Raw genomic sequence first — 19,072 nt, 5'->3', positions numbered from 1 at the left:
CTGCAGACCCAGTCACCCCCAACTACCCTCCCCTGCTGGCCTGGTCTCCCCCAACTTCCTTCCCCTGCTGGCCTGGTTGGCCCTAACTGCCCTCCCCTGCTGGACTGATCACTCACAACTGCCCTTCCCTGCCAGCCATCTTGTGGTGGCCATTTGTGACCACATGTGACAGCCCTCTTGTGTGAGGATGTGATGGTCAATTTGCATATTACCTCTTTATTATATAGGATTATTGTACTTCAAGTAGCATTCGATTTCTTTTTTCTTTTTTTATTTCTTTATTGATTAAGGTGTTAAATGTCTCCTTATTCCCCCATTACCACCACTCCCATCCTCCCTACTCATGCCCTCACACCCCTGTTGTCTGTGTCCATTGGTTAGACTTCTATGCATGCATACAAGTCCTTTGGTTGATCTCTCCTCCTTACCCCTACCCTCCCCTACCTTCCTTCTGAGGTTTGATAGTCTGATCAATGTTTCTTTGTCTATAGATATGTTTTTGTTCATCAGTTTGTGTTGTTCATTATATTCCATAAAAGAATGAGATCATGTGATATTTATCTTTCTCTGACTTATTTCACTTAATAATGCTCTCCAGTTCCATCCATGCTGTTGCAAATGGTAAGAACTCCTTCTTTTTTTACTGCAGCGTAGTATTCCATTATGTAGATGAACCAGTTTTTTAACTCACTTGTCTGCTGATGGGTATTTAGGCTGTTTACAAATCTTAGCTATGGGTGCATATATCCTTTCTAATTTGTTTCTAGTTTCTTTTGGATATATTCCTAGAAGTGGGATCACTAGGTCAAATGGGAGTTCCATTTTTAGGTGTTTTTTTTTGTTTGTTTTTTTTTTGAGGAAACTCCATACTGTTCTCCATAATGGCTGCACCAGTCTGCATTCCCACCAGCAGTAACACAAGGATTCCTTTTTCTCCGCATCCTTGCCAGCACTGGTCGTTTGTTGATTTGTTAATGATAGCCATTCTGACAGGCATGAGATGGTACTGCATTGTTGTTTTGATTTGCATCTCTTGGATGATTAGTGACTTTGAGTGTTTTCATATGCCTCTTGGCCTTCCTTCTGTCTTCTTTCAAAAAGTATCTATTTAGGTCCATTGCTCATTTTTTTACTGGGTTGCTTATCTTCCTTTTGGTAACTTGTATGAGTTCCCTGTAAATGTTGAAGATTAAACCCTTATTAGTGATAACATTGGCAAATATGTTCTCCCATGAAGTGGGCTTTCTTATTGTTTTGCTGTGCAAAAGCTTTTTATTTTGATATAGTCCCATTTGTTTATTTTCTCTTTAGTTTTCATTGCCCTAGGAGCAGTATCAGTGAAAAAATTGTTTCAGCATATGTCTGAGATTTTGCTGCCTGTGGATTCTAGTATTTTTGTGGTTTCCAGTCTTACATTTAAGTCCTTTACCCATTTTGAGTTTGTTTTTGTGTATGGTGTAAGTTGGTAGATCTAGTTTCATTTTTTTGCATGTGTCTGACCAAATTTTTCAGCACCATTTATTGACGAGACTGTCGTTACTCTATTGTATACCCTTGACTCCTTTTTCAAATATTAATTGAGTTGGCTTGGATCAATTTCTGGGTTCTCTATTCTGTTTCCATTGGTCTATATGTCTGTTCTTGTGCCAATACCAGGCAGTTTTGAGAACAGTGGCTTGGTAATATAGCTTGATATCTGGTATTGTGATCCCTCCAACTTTGTTCTTCTTTCTCAGGATTGCTGTGGCTATTGGAGGTCTTTTTTTTTTATTCCAGATGAATTTTGGAGAGTTTGTTCTAGACCTTTTAACTATGCCATTAGTATTTTAATGGATATTAATTGAATCTTTAGATTGCTTTGGGTAGTATGGACATTTTAATGATGTTGATTCTACCAATCCATGAACATGATATGTTCTTCCATTTGTTTATGTCTTCCTCTATCTCTTTTTTCAATGTCATATAATTTTCCAAGTACAGGTCTTGGAAAACATATCTTTAAAGAACTAAAGAAAAGTATACTAATAATGTCTCTCTGACCAAATACAGAATATCAAAAAAGAAATAGAAATCATACAACCTAACCAAACAGAAATACTGGAGTAAAAAGTGTAACTGTAATAAAACACTTACTAGAGGATCTCAAGTGCAGATTTAAGTAGAAGAAAAAATCAGCAATCTTGACAATAGGTTAATTGATGTTATCTAATCTAAAAAAGAGATATAAAAATAATGAAAAATAAACAGAGCCTTTGGGACTTGTGGGACATCAACAAGCATACCAAAATATGCCTAATACAAGTCATAGGAGAGCAAAGGAAGGAGCAGAAATAATATTAGGGGGGAAAAGGTCAAAAATCTCACCAAATTTGATTTTAATACCCAACCTACACATACAAGAAACTCAGAGAATATCAAGTAGCATGTCTAAAGACAAAAATAAAGAGAAATATTTAAAAATGACTTTAAAACAACTCAAATCATATAAGGTACTGTCATAAGATCAAAAGCTGATTTGTCATCAGAAAGTATGGAGGCCAGAAAGTATTAGGATGACATATAAAAAGGGCTGAGAGGGGAAAAATAGTATGTCAATTATGATTTCTATGACAAAACTATGCCTCAAAAATTATGAAATAAGCACTCTAATAAAAAGAGACAGGTAGAATGGATAAAAAAATTATCTAAATATTTACCGTTTGCCAGGGATATACTTTAGGTTCAAAGATGCAAATGAAAGTAAAAGGATGAGGGGAAATGTTCCATATAAATAGTAATCAAAACAAGCATGACATGGCTCTAATATTATCAGACAAAATAAACTTTTAAACAAAAAATTATTACTAGAGACAAGAAGGTCATATAATGATAAAAGAGTTGACTTATCAGGAAAACATAATTATAAATGTTTATGCAATTAACCAAAGAGCCCCAAAATGCATTGAGCTAAAAATGACAAAATATGGGGGAGAAATAGAAAATTCAGTAATAATAGTTGGAGACTTCCATACTCCATTTTTATTAATGGATAGAACAATCAGGAAATCAACAAGAAAATATAATACTTGAATACCATGAACCAAATATATTTGATACATCTATTGAACACCTTACCTAAAAACAGCAGAAAACACATTCTTCTTAAGTGCACATGAAACATTCTCCAAGATAGACCACATGAATCCATAAAACAAGCTAGAATACATTTAACATAGCTGAAACAATGCAAAGTATATTGTGCATAATAATACACACAATGTATTTCTGTCCACTAAATGGGAGAAAATGTTTGCAAACCTTATATCTGATAAGTGGCTAGTGTCCAGAATATATGAAAAATCACTTCGAACTCAACAAAAAGACATAACCCAATTTAAAAATAAACATTTCTCTCCCTGACTGGTTTTTCTCAGTGGTTAGAGCAGCAGCTCATGGACTGAAGGGTGGTGAAGGGCATGTACCTTGGTTGCAGACTCGATCCCCAGCACCAGTCAGGGCGTGTGCAGAGATATCAATCTGTCTCTCTGACATTGATGTTTCTCCCTCTCCCTTCTATTCTCTCTAAAAAAGAGAAAAGAAAGTCAAAGGATCAGGTGTCAGTACTTTCTAGGCAGGAACCATATCCATTCCAGAATGGAATCTTTGAAATATGTGGTTGCCATGACAAGGGATAACATCTCAAAGGATTCCTTGGTTGACTGAGCATTTTATCTTTGGCTAAGAGATAAAGTTTCACCTCACTACGCTGCTTCGGCAACAATTACAGAAAAATTACACACATGTAAGTGACTTTTCCCCTATTAATTCTTCAGTCAAACAGCCATCTTCTTTCTAGCCTTGGCTACTTAGTTTTTGTTCTGTTTCAAGAAAGAAGTGTGGATATATTAGGATTACTTCACCATGGGCCCTCCTCTAAAATTCTTACAAGATTTTCTGTTTGGTAGAGTTTATCTTTGCTAATTAATCTCCTAACTTCATGTCTATTTTCTCTTCTACCGCCTGACTGCATCCCTCCTATCTCGCAGACATCTTGAGCACCTATGTTAAGTAAGTTACCCATTAGTTGACACCCACCAACGTTTGGTCTTCCCCCAAGTTCTCCAGCTCTGAAATTGAACTCTGTCCAGAAAACATTTCATTTTACTCAACAAAATAGAAATCCATCAGGTGGTTAAATGCTCATGAGACTAAATATCATAGTTTAAATATCAATTTAAAAATGTCAGTCACAATTTATTAAAGTAAAATCATAAACATGTAAAAACATAGAATAAGAAAAATTGTATCATGGGGAAACTCTAGATCTGTCCTATAATTTCTTCATATATGTATTTAATCCTGTGAGATTTTTTTAACTGAATTCTGCCAACAACCTAAATGACCTTGGGAGAGGATCTTGAGTGTCAAATGAGAGAGCAATCCATGACAACCACTTGACTCCAGCCATATGAATAAATACTTCAGCCTATTTATTTAAAATTCTAAATAGAGCCTGACTCTCTAACCTACAGACACTGTCAAATGATTAATGGGTAGTTTAAAAAAAACACATTAAGTTTATGGTAATTTGTTACACAGCAATAGAAAATTAATACAAGCTAAAATTAATACCACATAACATAATAGCATCAAATTGATAAAGTACAACAGAACTATAGGAAAGTTACCGGTTTATGTTCTAACACAAAATACTCTTTTGCAGCATTAGTAGTAAAGACTAATTCACCTCTGTCATCATGCTTTCAAAGATTCATAAATTAAGTAGGAGTTCAAGACGGAGTAAAGAAAAAGGTAAGTGTATGTGTATGTGTGTGAGAAACCCATATATCAATCTCTATTCATGAAACAAAGAATATATGTTTTTCTAATGCTCACAAAAATATATATTCATAAAGGATAACTACACATATATGTTAGGCTAGAATTTCTGTATAAATCCCAAAACGTAGAAGTATTTCCTGATCACAATGCAAAAAAAAAAAAAAGGAAAGAAAATAAGGAACTTATGAAACAAACATATAAACAACCTACTATTTGCCATCAAAACTAATTTATTTTAAATAATTCTAGGAACAAAGAGAAAATTAATACAGAAATTATAGAATGTTGACAATACGTAATATTAGAAACTATAGCATACAGCCAAAATTGGATAAAAGAGAAAAATGCATAACCTTAAGTACTCAGAATAATAAACCAGAAAGAAAGACAATGAATAAGTCAAATATCCAAAACAAGAAGTGAGAAAAAAAACAACAAAATAAATCCAAGAAAGGCAAAAGGAAAGAACGCCCACCTACATTAAGGATGTAGCTGTATTCTTGAATTTGAGATGAGAAAAATAGTAGGACTATAGAATAAAATCAACCCAGCCAGCATAGCTCAGTGGTTGAAAACCAACCTATGAACCAGCAGGTCATGGTTCAGTTCTCAGGCAGGGCACATGCCTGCATTGTTGGCCCAATCCCCTGAAAGGGTACGCAGGAGGCAGCTGATCAATGATTCTTTTTCATCATTGTTTCTATTTCTCTCTCCCCGTCCCTTCCTCTCTGTAATCAATAAAAACATATTTTTAAAAAGAACTGCAATTAACAAAATGGATTTAAAGCTTGACTAGAATTTTTGTCTCAATAAAAATTATCATGTGAATCCTCTCTCTTTTTTAAGCAATTAATGTTGAAAATTGTATAATAGGTTTTCTTTTATTGAGCTATCCTTGTATGTTGGAATAAATACCACTTGGTTATAGTTCAGTATTTTTTTATGTGTTTCCGTATCCTGTTTGATAATCTTTCTGTTAAGTGCTGTGCGTAATAGTCATGATGAATTTGTCTGAAGTTTTAGTGTATGTGTGGGTATGTGTTGGACTTGGCTATCAAGTTCATACTATTGTAGCTTCAGAGTTTGGGATATGACCCACTCAGTGATAGAAATTAAATGTACTTCCTTTTAACTGGTCTCCTTCTCTTCCCTGACTAGTAAATAATCTCCAGAATACGCAGTCCATTGTAAAATGGCAACACCTGGTAAGTTATAATCTATAAGGGTATTAATGGAACTAAAATCTCTTGGGGGAGAAGGGAATTACTTGTTCATTCTCTCCATCATAAGGCTGTCATAAATTAATGTTTAAAATAGTGTCTGTGGGTGAAAGTGGGAAAATGGCAGTTTGGTTCAATACTGTCTTTTGCTTTTTCTCCCTACAAAATAATGTTCTTTCTCGCCCTTGATGTCCTTGGAAGTGACCTTCAACACTAACTCAAAAGGATAAAAGTTTGACCCATCCCACTGTTGGCCCACTCACCCCTTTCCTGACATATCTGCTGCAATATCTCATATCCTTCCATCATTACAGTGAAAATCCTTCCTACCAAACTGTGTCCAAAGCCATGACCAACAGGAAGAGGACAAGAAGGCATGCTGTGGGCAGACAATATATATATTCTCCCCCAGTTCACATCCACAACCCCAGAAAAATAAAGATGAGTAGAACTGTGAGAGATAAAACCCTTTCCCACTCCGATAATAGCAAAAATAGCATAGCATTTATATAGCATGTTAAGCATGCTCTAAATGCTTTAAATAAATAACTCATTTAGTCCTCACAATAAACAGCCCTACAAGATAAGGACTACCATTATCCCAACTGGACAAATAAGAAACCTGAGAGAGTTTCCTGTGGTCACATAACTACCAAGTATCAGAGAAAGAATACAGATTCATGGAGTCTGGTTCCAGAGTCACTAGTATAAACACCAAGCTAACCTATGTCAATCTTGAAACCAAGAATCTCACCTGCACTGGGAGTAGAGGAAGAACTGTACATAAATGATGAGGTTGAAGATTTTAAATAAACAGGATTTGGTATTAATAATAATGGTGAAGTTATTTTAATAATTCAAAGAGATGGGAAATTCATAGAATCACAAGTCAGTAAGACAGACAGTTACTTAGAAGGGATTCTAGGGTAGGAGGTTGACAAAGCATAGGGGCAACTGTTACAGAAAAAATAGAACCATTTTCTAGTCTTCTCAACCAAAAGAAAGTTATTAACATTCTTATCTATCTATATATATAAAATCCTAAGCAGCCGTTATGACCAAATGACAGGAACAACTGGTGGACCAGTAGCTATGACTCACACTGACTACCAGAGGGAAGAAGCTCAATGCAGGAGCTGCCCCCTGGTGGTGAGTGCACTCCCACAGCCAACCTCCCGCAGCTGGCCAACCTTCTGTGGCAGCTAATCAATCTCTCCCTCCCCCTCAACTCCAGCTGGCCAACCCCGATTGACCCCAATTGGGACTGAGCAATCACTGGCCAGGCCAGGGGACCCTGCCCATGCATGAATTTGTGCACCAGGCCACTAATGTAAAACCAGCCACAATTGTACACTCTAGAATAGAAATGTGGTTCTGGAAGCTGGCAGAGGTGGGAGGACTTGGAGACTTTGTCCACTGTTTACACATCTGTACATGTGTGTACATTGCTTTTTAAAATGTTTATGTAAATAGGGTATAATGCTTTAAGAGTTTATTGAAAGAGACATTTCTACAGACAATCTACATTTTGTCACTGGGCCAAAATTTGCATTTGTATGTAAATTTGCAATATTAAGGATCAGTGAAAACCAGAAAAACCATAATACTGAAAGTGCATGGTGTAATGACACTGGTTCTGGGGACTTTTACAATAGTGGGGGGAAATCTAACTAGCTTTTGGAGTGAGGGTGAATTTATTCTCTGAGTGTAATCTTCAGCTCTCTCGGTATCTGGCCTTGGCAAGGGTGGTGGGAACATGACACCATCAGTAACAGCAACACTATGTTCAGTAAAACCCCAGAACAGACAGCAAGCCTAGTAGATAAGGGCTTGAGACATTCATGCCCTTTCCTCAGATATCCCATCTCTCCGCACTTCTTTTTTTTTTTTTCAATACTCAACAAAGGATATTTTTTCCCAATGAACTTTTAGAGAGTGGAAGGGAGGGAGAGAGACAGAAAGAGAAAGAAAAATCAATGTGAGAGAGACACATCAATTGATTGCCTCCAACATATGCCCCGACCTGGGATGGGGACTGAAACTTCAACCCAGGTATGAGCCCTCGACTGGAATCAAACCTACAACCCTTCTGTGCATGCACCAATGCTCTAACCACTGAGTACACCAGCCATTACTCTCTGCAAATTTTTGATATTTTGTTGTTGTCTAGATTCTAGTGTTCTAGAGATGAAAGAAAAAGGTGAAGATTCACATAATACTTTAGAGCAGGGGTGGGGAACATCTAGCCCATGGGTTGTATAAGGCCAACGAAATCTTTTGGGCTGGTCCCACGGCATTAGGGGTGAGCTAATTAAATATTTGACCAAATATAGCAAGATAAATTTTAAGTTGATAATTTTGTATGGCCCAAGAATGATGATATAAATATCCAAATGGCCCTTTGCAGAAAAACAGGTTCCCGCCCCTCCTCTAGAGCAGTGTTTTTCAACCTTTTTTGGGCAAAGGCACACTTGTTTCATGAAAAAAATCACGAGGCACACCACCATTAGAAAATGTTAAAAAAATTTAACTCTGTGCCTATATTGACTATATATAAAGTAATTCTCTTGAATAGGAATCAAATAAACACAAAGGAAGTATTTTATAATTACTTTATTATGAAATATTAAGTAAACAAAGTAGTGAAAAATTATAAAATTCTTGTCTTGTCTGCACCTACGGCACACCAGGCAACATCTCGCGGCACACTAGTGTGCCGCGGAACAGCGGTTGAAAAATGCTGCTCTAGAGGACCAAGTCTATGACTCTCTGCAAGTATTCCCAGAATTGTTTGGGAATTATTAGAGGGGGGTTCAAATTCCCTCAAAATAAAGACTATTATGATAATCCTATTTCCCCCAGACTAAGGTGGCATCAGAAACACACATTACATGCCTGTGCTTTAAAAAATCTGACATTTAAGGAACTAGTCAAGTGGCATGACTCCAATTTTTCTGGCCAAGATGACAACAGATATGGAACAAAAAATGTCAAAGATATAACATATATATGAAAAGCAGATGGTCATCTTAGAGAAGAAATCCAAAATAACACATTTAGAAGCTTAAGGCCCACCAGACTTGCCCTAGAACCTAGTGTTATGAAATATACTACAAAGTACAAGTTTCCAGGATTGTGTCTATTTTGTCGTTTACTGTGGGTTTCCAATGAAGACCCATAGTGATTAGGAAGTAATTGAAAATGAGTTAAAGGAGAACTTAGCCATAGAATAGAAGCTAAAGCCAGAATGATACTTCCCCAGCGAACGCACTGAAGAGTTTCTGGGAATACTGGTGAGCATGTTATATATTCCAACCAATAACAAGACACCTAAATGGGAAAAGCAGGTGAAATTTCTGGCTAATTCTTATAACTTCCTAAAATGACACCCCTGGTGAAGCCGTTTATATAAGCTTGAAAACCCTTGTTGCTTACCAGTGTGTGCATTGGCTTTTGCATTCTACAATATAAACATTAGTGATAATAAAGCACACGTGAAAGCATGCCAGCACGGAAGGGACACTCTGTAAGTCAGGGACTCAACAAAAGATGTGATGTCAAAGTAAAAGAGGCAGGACAATATTATTACTAACAATAGAGTTGTACTGACACATTTGGCGAAGGAGGAAGAGGAGCAGGAGAAGGAGGGAAGAGGAGGAGGAAGAGGAGGAGGAAGAGGAGGAGGAGAAGGAGGAAGAGGAGGAGGAGGAGGGGGAAGAGAAGGAGGAGGAGAAGGTCAGAGGGAGGAGGAGGAGGAAGGAGGGAAGAAGGGAAGAGAAGCAGCAGCTAGCTAACAGTTGTAAAGCAGAGGTCAATATTATTATAGGACAGCTGAATGACAACAGTTACAGTGCTGCGCAGAAAAGCACCTGGTAAAAAGCATTCCTCACAACACTGTGTTGGAAAATGCTAATTAAAGAAGCACAGTAGTTTGCTATAAAAAGCCAGCCATTAGTATCATGGGTTTAAATTGCAGTTTGCTTGTCTCAACATATCTATGAACTTTTGTGCTTATATTCCAGTCCAATGTGTCCCATTAGTCCAGTCCAATGTGGCCCTGCGTTTCACAGGCCTCTCTCTGATCATGGACTCTTCTCTTTTTCCCGATACAGGAGTACACAGCTTCCTCTCTATTGGATATATTCACAACCATCTTCAATCATCAAGCCCTAATCCTGTCCGTAAACTCCAGGTATAATAAACTGTAAATCTCTCTTATTTCACTGACTGACTACCTTTGCAATGCTAGAGAAGCCCAGCTGGCATGGCTCAGTGGTTGAGTCCATTAACCAAGAGGTCATCGTTCGATTTCCTGTCAAGGCACATGCCCAGGTTGTGGGCTTGATCCCCATTGGGGGGTGAGCAGGAGGCAGCCGAACGATGATTCTCTCATCATTGATGTTTATATCTCTTTCTCCCTCTCCCTTCCTCTCTGAAATAAATGAATATGTGTGTGTGTGTGTGTGTGTGTGTGTGTGTGTGTGTGTGTATAATATATATATATATATATATATATATATATATATATATATTATATATATTTAAATGTTATAGAGAAGGATCACAATGGTGAAAAATAAAACATTTTTCCAAATTCTTCCATCCTAACTCAGCAAGTCTTTCTTCCTCATATTATTCCCAATCTTTCTGTACTGCATGGATAGGCAGAAAATTTAATTATTACAAAATCATAAGCAGATTGCACACACAATGTTCTGTGATACTTTCAATTTTTGCATTTCTGTCTTAAGTTTTTATTCTTCTTTATAATCATATTTTCATTTTAATAGCAGTATATTATTGCCAGATTTTGAAATTTCCTAAATTATGTTTTACTAAAATTATGATAGTCATCTTTGTACTTACATGAAAGATTGTATTTCTCTGAAATACTTCTTTGAAATACCATTCTGTAAGTGAGGTTACTGATTTAGATGACAGGCAATCATGAAAATGCCCTCCTGCTAGGGAACCTCACTGGTCAACAGTCCCATAAAGTTAACAGTGTAGATCCACCAGGACTACTGCTGAGCCCTCGCTTCTGATGACCCAGCGAAGTAGGGCAAACAACCAGTGGGTGGCTTGGCTTGAGGAATCCCCATCAGTCTGGCCAAACCTTCCTTAACACTTGTGGTCCAAGACTCTTCCTACCCTAATCCTCCTGCCTTCCATTTTCTTTAGAAACTTTGTGCACCTCTCAATCTTGTTTTGGCCTCTATTTCCCCTGAACCCCAACTAATGTAGATGGGATGAACCTTCTTAGAGCTTTTAATAAAGACTGTCAATCTGTTCTCCAGAAGAACTTCACTAATTATAAGTGCTTCTTCAAAGCCTAATCACCTAAATTTATACACATACCTACTCTTTTCTATTTTGCTGATGTAATATGTTCACATTCTTGCCTCATTGTTGTTTTAATTTATATTATCAATACTTTCAATATAAGCAAGACTCAAATTTTCTGTTATGCATTTATGAATTTTCTCATGTTCTTTGCCAGTTTATTGTGATTTTAGTGGTGATATATCTTACCTAATAGACAAACATGTAAGTTGACTGTACCTCCATTATGCCCACAGCCAATCAGAGTGAGTATGCAAATGAGAAGGCCAAAGATGGCGGCCACCCAGCTGCTCTGGGCCAGAGTGGCCAGGTGGGGCAGAATGTCTGCTATGAGAGGGAGGGCAAGGGGTGAAGGGATCTACAGGAGCAGAGTGCTACAGCAAAGAGAAGACTGCAGACTCCGGAGTCCACAGCGAAGATGGCAGACTCCAGTGAGAGTCTGCAGTGACCACGAAGATGGCAGAGTCTGGCCAGAGTGAAGGCCGGGGTCCCAGGTGCCAGAGGAAAACTGGTGCTGGAAGCCAAGGGAAGGAAAGCCTATTGCACGAGTCTCCGTGCAACGGGCCTCTAGTATTAAATAGGTTTCTTATGCTGTTTTTATGAATTTTAAATTTGTTACTCTTTTATCTTGCTACAATTCATTTTATAGTCATTAGCTATATTTTTTCTTTTACTTTTTTGTGTCTGATAAAAAATTAATTCTACATTGCTTTTTAATATTATGTTCAATATCTCCTAGCTTTTTGTTACTTGATTTTTGTTAGTTTTATCTCTAAGTTAATTTTATTTATGAACTAATTTAACTTAGGCTTCACAATTCCATTATTCAGACCAGAAATGGACCAATTATGCCCCATGTGCTAAATCCTGTTGTTTTTGCAGCTTCATATTTTCGTACATTCTGAAAGATAAGAATATTTTTTTACATTTTAAACATTTTTTTACATTTTACATTTGAGATAAAAATCAAAAGAAGAATATTTCATGACCTGTAAATATTATATGAAAGTCAAATTTCGGGGTCCAGAAACAAAGTATTATTGGAAAACAGCCACACCCATTCCTTTATGTATTGTCTGTAGCTGCTCCTGTATCAGAGTTGGAACAGACAGAGGCTAGCAAAGCCTAATTTGTTATCTGAATCATCACAGAACAGTTTGCTAACCTCTGATACAGATAATACTTAAATGCTTCATTTCCAAAGGCATATTTAACCCTTTAAGTGTTTGGAGGGTGTTTTGCTTGTTGTCTGTCTAATGAAATAGTTGTGAGCTGTTTAAAGGGTTCTGAGCTGTTTAGTATCTTGATGGGAATAGTGAATATATGAGCCTCCAAATGTGATAAAATCATATAGCACTAAATACACACACACACACACACACACACACACACGAAAACATACACAAGAAAAATGGGAAACCTGAACAATATCAGTGGACTGAGTCAATGTCAATATTCTGGTATTAGACTATAGTTTTTGGAGAATGGTACCATTGGGGGAAACTGGGTGATATGTTCAAGAGGTCTTTCTCTATTATTTCGTACAACAGCATGTGAATCTACAAATACCTCAAGAGAATTTTCAAATAAAAAAAAAGGTGTGTGTGTGTGATAAGATTGCAATTTGACCCACCATGAAATACTGTCACAATAAATTATCGGGTCTAGTAATAATTAATGTCGTTTTTAAACATTTGTTTAAAATCTTGCTTGGCGTTGACTTGTATTGACATAACCTTCAAACACGTTGTATCTACAGAACGTGTGAAGTGCAATTAACAAGTTTTGCTTGAAAAAGTTTGTGTTTGGTTTGGTTTTTGTTGCAAAACTAGGGCTAAGAAGATGGAGGATGAAGAGCATATTCGGCACTGCATGCTTTACGAGTTCCAATTAGGAAGAAAAGCAAGTGAGGCTGCAAAAAACATCTGTAGTGCTCTTGGTCAAGATGCAGTTAGCGTCAGAAAATGCCAGCGTTGGTTTGAGAAATTTCTCTAGGGAAATTTTTCGTTAGATGACAAGAGTGGTCAAGGCCGTGTGTCCAATTTTGATCAAGAAGCTCTTCAAGCTCTTTTGGTGCAAAATCCTCAAATTACCCAACAAGAGCTTGCGACAACTTTAAATTGTTCACAAAAAACAATTTCCAATCAATTGTGTGCACTTGGCAAAGTCCAAAAGTTTGGAAAATGGGTTCCTCATGAGTTGACCGACAACAACCGTAATCAAAGAGTCACAATTTGCAGTTCGCTCCTCTCTCATCAAAACCGTTTGCCGTTTTTAGAGCAAATTGTTACCGGAGATGAAAAATGGGTGCTGTATGTTAATCTGAAAAGGCGGCCTCAATGGTTGGACAAAAATGAGGCTCCGCAGCCCACGCCAAAACCTGACTTGCATGCGAAAAAAGTGATGTTGTGTGTTTGGTGGAATTTTAAAGGAATTCTTCATTATGAACTTTTACCATCTAACCAAACCATTACAAGTGCAGTGTATAGTGCCCAATTGGAAAGGTTAGCCCAAGCTTTAAGAGAAAAAGAACCCGCGCTGATTAATCGGAAGGGCACGACCACGATAACGCACGACCGCATACTACAAGAATCACTGCTGAAAAACTGCGCCAGTTGGAATGGGAAGTTCTCCCTCAACCTGCATATTCTCCTGATATTTCCCCTTCCGATTACCATTTGTTTCGTTCTTTGCAAAACTTTCTTCTTGGAAAAAAATTTAATAATGAAGAATGCCTCAAAAATGCATTGACCTATTTTTTTGCATCAAAATCACAAGAATTTTACAACAGAGGGATTAAAATGCTTCCTGAGCGTTGGGCACAAGTAGTAGAAAACAACGGCAACTATATTGTTGATTAAATTTTGTTGTATTGCTTAAATAAATTCGATTTTAAAAAGTATTAGAAAACGACATTAATTATTACTAGACCTAATAGTACTACATTTGGCCTAGAAAGGGAGATATAATATTTATCCATGTGTTTGCTATTCCTACATCAGGGCATTTTTTTCCTTTTCTTGTTTTTATTAATTTTAGAGAGGAAGAGAGAGATAGAAACATCAAGGATGAGAGAAAATCATTGATCAGCTGCCTCCTGTACATCCCACACTGGGGATGGAGCCCACAACTCAGTCATGTGACCAGGAATCCAATCGTGACTTCTTGGCTCATAGATCAACACTCAACCACTGAGCCATACAAGCTGGGCCATCAGGGAATTTTCTATTCTATTCCACTATTCATACTCTCATTTGGTGCCACCACTACACTGTTTTGATTTAGTGCTATTTTGTAATAAATTCTATTATCTGACTGAGCTGGATCTTTTCCAGCAAAGTGGTCTATGATAGCCCTCCCAGTTTATTTTTCCAAATGAAATGTATTTTATAACTTCTGATGACAAGGTTCTAAAATTGTAATTGCCATTTCAGAATTCATAAAATAACTTGAGAATAATTGATATTTATAAGTAATCTTCCTATTTATAAATATATTTTTATTTATTCAAGTTTTATATCTCCCTTGAAAACTTGAAGGATTTTTAATATATATCTTCCACATTCCTAAATTAATTTATTGCATACATTGTATTTTGGGTTTTGTTTCATTTTATTGTTTGGAAAACAATTACTGATATACTGAGATGTAAGTGGGGTTTAAGGTGGGAGTATGTTTATTCTATATTTGATTGAGCTTATTTATTAACAAACTTGTTTTTGTTAGATGTCTTATTAGAAACTCTAACATAATATTTTGAAATAAAAAATTAAATCCTTGGGGGCAATGGTAAGATATGTACACAGATAATAATTTAATAATAATAATAATAATAATAATAATAATAAAGACATTAAGCCCTTATGCTGTTCCTGTTTTTAATAAAAAGGCACTACTTTTTGTTCTTGGTTTAAATAAAACTTTTCAAGAAATTATTTGTTTTTTTTCTTAGAAAATTATGTTGAGATTTATTAAATACTTTTTCAGGTTTGGTTAAAGTACTATTTTATTATTTAATCTATTAATAGATATGTATCAATTAATAGTTTTTAGAATATTGGGCTATTCTTAAATTTCAATGATAAATCATGATTGGTAGTGTTATATTACTTTTATTATTTTTACAAACCACGGTTCTAAAAGTTTAAACTTTATATTCCTTTGAAATTTTATTTTACTTATTTTAATCCCCACCCAAGGATATTTTTATTGATTTTAATACTCTTCAATTTGAATTAAACACTGTGTCATATTAACATGGCCCTCCTGATTTCTTTCTGATCACAATTAATAGAATGTCCTCATACTTTTATTAGGAGGTATCTACTTTCTTTTATTCAATTGTGATTCTAGAAATTATACTTGCAAATATTGATCTTACTGAAGACTTATTGCTTCATTAAAAAAATTCCCAATTTTTTCTAGAATATTTGGTTTATTAGTCACTTCAATCTTTGAAATAAGTGTTTAGCTTAAAACTTTAACAAAAGCAAACTCACACAGTAATTTAGTAAGAAATACTTATTCTTTCTTTTCAAGTGCCTTTCTATACCACCTGGTCATATATCCTGGAATATAAGAAAGCATTTACACTAAGATGTCACTTTTTGTAACACATATCAGTAATTGCTCTTTTGGAAACAAATTACATGCAGACCAAAAATACAAAACATACAATTGCTCATGTTTGCCCATAGATATGCATATGACTTTCTTCTTCAGTATGGCAGCCTTCCTTACATTTAACATCCATTATGGCATCAGAGTAATCACACTCTCATAATCTTCGTTCATAACCTGGACCATTTTAGAATTTTTTTAGGACTGGTGATATGATTTCAAAGTACACTGAAAGACACAATTTTCTAGTTCATCAAAATCTTAATTTTGCATTTTCTTAAACCAGATCATAAATCCCTAGACATTAAATACCTTCCACTGAAAATCCAACTGGAAACTTTTGATAGATAGCTGTTCAGAGTCTGGTAATACATCAGAGCCTATGAATGTCAAGTCAGTCTTCCAGGATTTGAAAATTACCTAATATATTCCAAGAGATTCCATTTCAAACAGTGAATCTCAGGTAGAGTATCTTGTCCAGTGGAGAAAAGAGATTCTGAGTCTAGCACAAGATTTCATACCTTACCATCTAATATCACCATCTTTTCAGAAAAAAAAATAATTATTTTCACCTAAAAAACAAATCATGAAGGACTATTATCCAGATCACATATACCAAAGGAATAACAACCATTTCACAACTTATTTTTATAGTTGCTGCTGGGTGGGTTTCTTTTGCCATCAATTAGAAGATGCATTCCAATATCAGAAATACTAAAATGTGAGAAACATAGGATCGTGGGTTAGTGAAAATGTGGCTGTAATATGTTGAAACTGCCTAAAATTCGGCATGGCTTTGAGGGCTTAGCTGAGAATATAACCACTTTACCTCATTATGTCTATGGAGAAAAATAGTCTGGTTTCCAAATAACTTGTTACATGTGATATTTGCAAAAGTTTTATGAGACTATGTAAAATCCACGTGTCATATAAAGTCAAAAGCTGGGTCTCATTTTCTAGTCCTCTCTTATCACTCAAAAAAGTCACTAAAGTTAGGTTATATTTGTTTTCTCAACTTAATAATTACACCGTTTTCTTGCCAGCTACGTGGATCCCTTACTGCAATTTGAAACTCAGTTGAAGATAATAGAGTCATCCTTTAAAATAGTATTTGCTATGCCAACTCTTAAAGAAGTGAAAGAAATTGGGAATACCGAAACTGAGGAGCAGGACCTGGAGGTGAGAGTTTGCTTCCTTTAATCAAGATGAGACACCTTCACACACACAGCAGTCCTGCACAGTGTCTCCACAGAGCATGACTTTTGTGGTTTTCTCTATCACTCTTTTCTTTTTTCCAATATATATATTTTTTTATTTCAGAGAGGAAGAGAGAGGGAGAGAGAGAGACAGAAAAAATCAATGACGAGAGAGAATCATGGGTCGCCTGCCTCCTGCATAACCCACCCTGGGGATCGAACCCTCAATATGGGTATGTGCCCTGATGGACTCGAATTGTGACCTCCTGCTTCACAGGTCAATGCTCAACCATTGAGCCATGCCAACCAAGCTCTCCTTCACTCTTTTAAAATACAATAGGTAGCCGAAACCGGTTTGGCTCAGTGGATAGATCGTCAGCCTGCAGACTGAAAGGTCCCAGGTTCGATTCCGGTCAAGGGCATGTACTCTGGTTGTGGGCATATACCCAGTAGGGGATGTGCAAGAGGCAGCTGATCGGTGTTTCTCTCTCATCAATGTTTCTAACTCTCTATCCCTCTCTCTTCCTCTCTGTAAAAAATCAATAAAATATAAAAATTAAAAAAAATAGATACATAGCGCTTCCCAGCACTAATCTATACCTCTGGCCTCTTGAAGTCTATAATCCAATGGGATTTAATGGGCAGTATGGGTTTATAGGAACAAATGGGTAAGTGGATTTTTGGTTAATTGTTGACCAAGGACAGGGAGTTTACTGGCAAGTTCTACAAAGAAGGAAATGTGAGCAGAGAAAGATGGAGGTGGTAGGAGTCCCATAGTAAGATCAGCAATATGTGTGGTCTCTGTTTCCTCAGCAAAGCTGCACAGTGCACTGGCTATGTGGGGTACAGAAGAAACACATGGCATATGACATTGGGTGAGCTCTCATCACCATAGTACCACTGTACTTTCTTATTTTCGGTTTATGGAAGAACTCAGGACATCAGGATGCAAAACAATGGGGTAAAATTTTATGTAAGTCTGGCTGGTTGTATAACTATTTTGTTTTTCAGGAATTATACCACACTATTTTAAACATATATGAGGACACTCTTCTGATCTTAGTGTCTAAAGACCTCTACAAACTGCAAATCTTAAAGGTAAAGGGAAAATGAGCAATTTTGATTTTGTGTCATATATCTAAGTACTCTCTAATTCACTTATTATTTTCCATTTGCCATACTTGGCATCTCCTTCAAATATCTGGCAGCTGAAAAAAAAATTTCCTCCAAGTAGCCCCCAAATAAAATCACTTCCATTTATTTGAATTACAGAGACGCCCTTTTAAGAATTTAATTTTGGGAGGATGGCATGAACTGACACTTGAGAAGCCAGTGCTATGTGGTAATGTAAGAGACAACACAACAGGGGGCAGCAGAGAATAGGATGACTGACCTAAACTGTGTTCATGAAATGGTGAAACCTGCCTTGATAGGGTCTATCTGCATGCTCTTCCCTAACAACTCTGGGGCTAGGGAATTCATGGGCATCCTATCGTCTTGGATACCAGGGTATCACTGGAAACCCTAACAATCATCCAAAACCCACTTTCACATCTGGGACCTCACCAGAGATATGTCTTCTCTCGACACCTTAGGGTCTTTATTTTTCATTCTTTACATGATGGCATCAGGTGGTAGCTGTCTGGAAATACTATAAAACAGATTAACTTAATCTAGGAGGGTTGTCCAAATCATAAAATACATTCAAGTAAAGAAGCAGAACTGGTATCTATGAAGACAAGAAGGACTGAAAAGGGAAGTGAAATAAATTGAGCTAATGAGCTAATTGGTGCCTAATTTGAGCCAAATGTTTTCTGCACCCTTTTTGTTGTTGTTAATCCTCACCAGGTGATATTTTCCATTGATTTTTAG

At 36.5% G+C, this 19,072-nt stretch overlaps 1 protein-coding gene across 1 annotated transcript in view; it reads left to right on the top strand.

Moving 5' to 3' along the window:
* Positions 1-4,736: 4,736 nt before the first annotated feature.
* The window catches only part of MROH9 (maestro heat like repeat family member 9), a 45,313-nt gene continuing 30,977 nt past the window's right edge, over positions 4,737-19,072 (top strand). Inside the window, exons 1-5 of the mRNA XM_045583419.1 lie at positions 4,737-4,791; positions 5,803-5,855; positions 10,154-10,233; positions 17,048-17,183; positions 18,212-18,298. Of these exons, the coding sequence (XP_045439375.1) occupies positions 4,737-4,791; positions 5,803-5,855; positions 10,154-10,233; positions 17,048-17,183; positions 18,212-18,298 (411 nt within the window). The remainder of the gene's footprint in view (positions 4,792-5,802; positions 5,856-10,153; positions 10,234-17,047; positions 17,184-18,211; positions 18,299-19,072) is intronic.

This window comes from Pipistrellus kuhlii, unplaced genomic scaffold (genome assembly GCF_014108245.1).
Source record: "Pipistrellus kuhlii isolate mPipKuh1 unplaced genomic scaffold, mPipKuh1.p scaffold_m20_p_18, whole genome shotgun sequence".
Classification (NCBI taxonomy): domain Eukaryota; kingdom Metazoa; phylum Chordata; class Mammalia; order Chiroptera; family Vespertilionidae; genus Pipistrellus; species Pipistrellus kuhlii.
The sequence above is the reverse complement of the archived record's forward strand: the minus strand, read 5'-3'. Positions and strand labels throughout refer to the sequence as shown.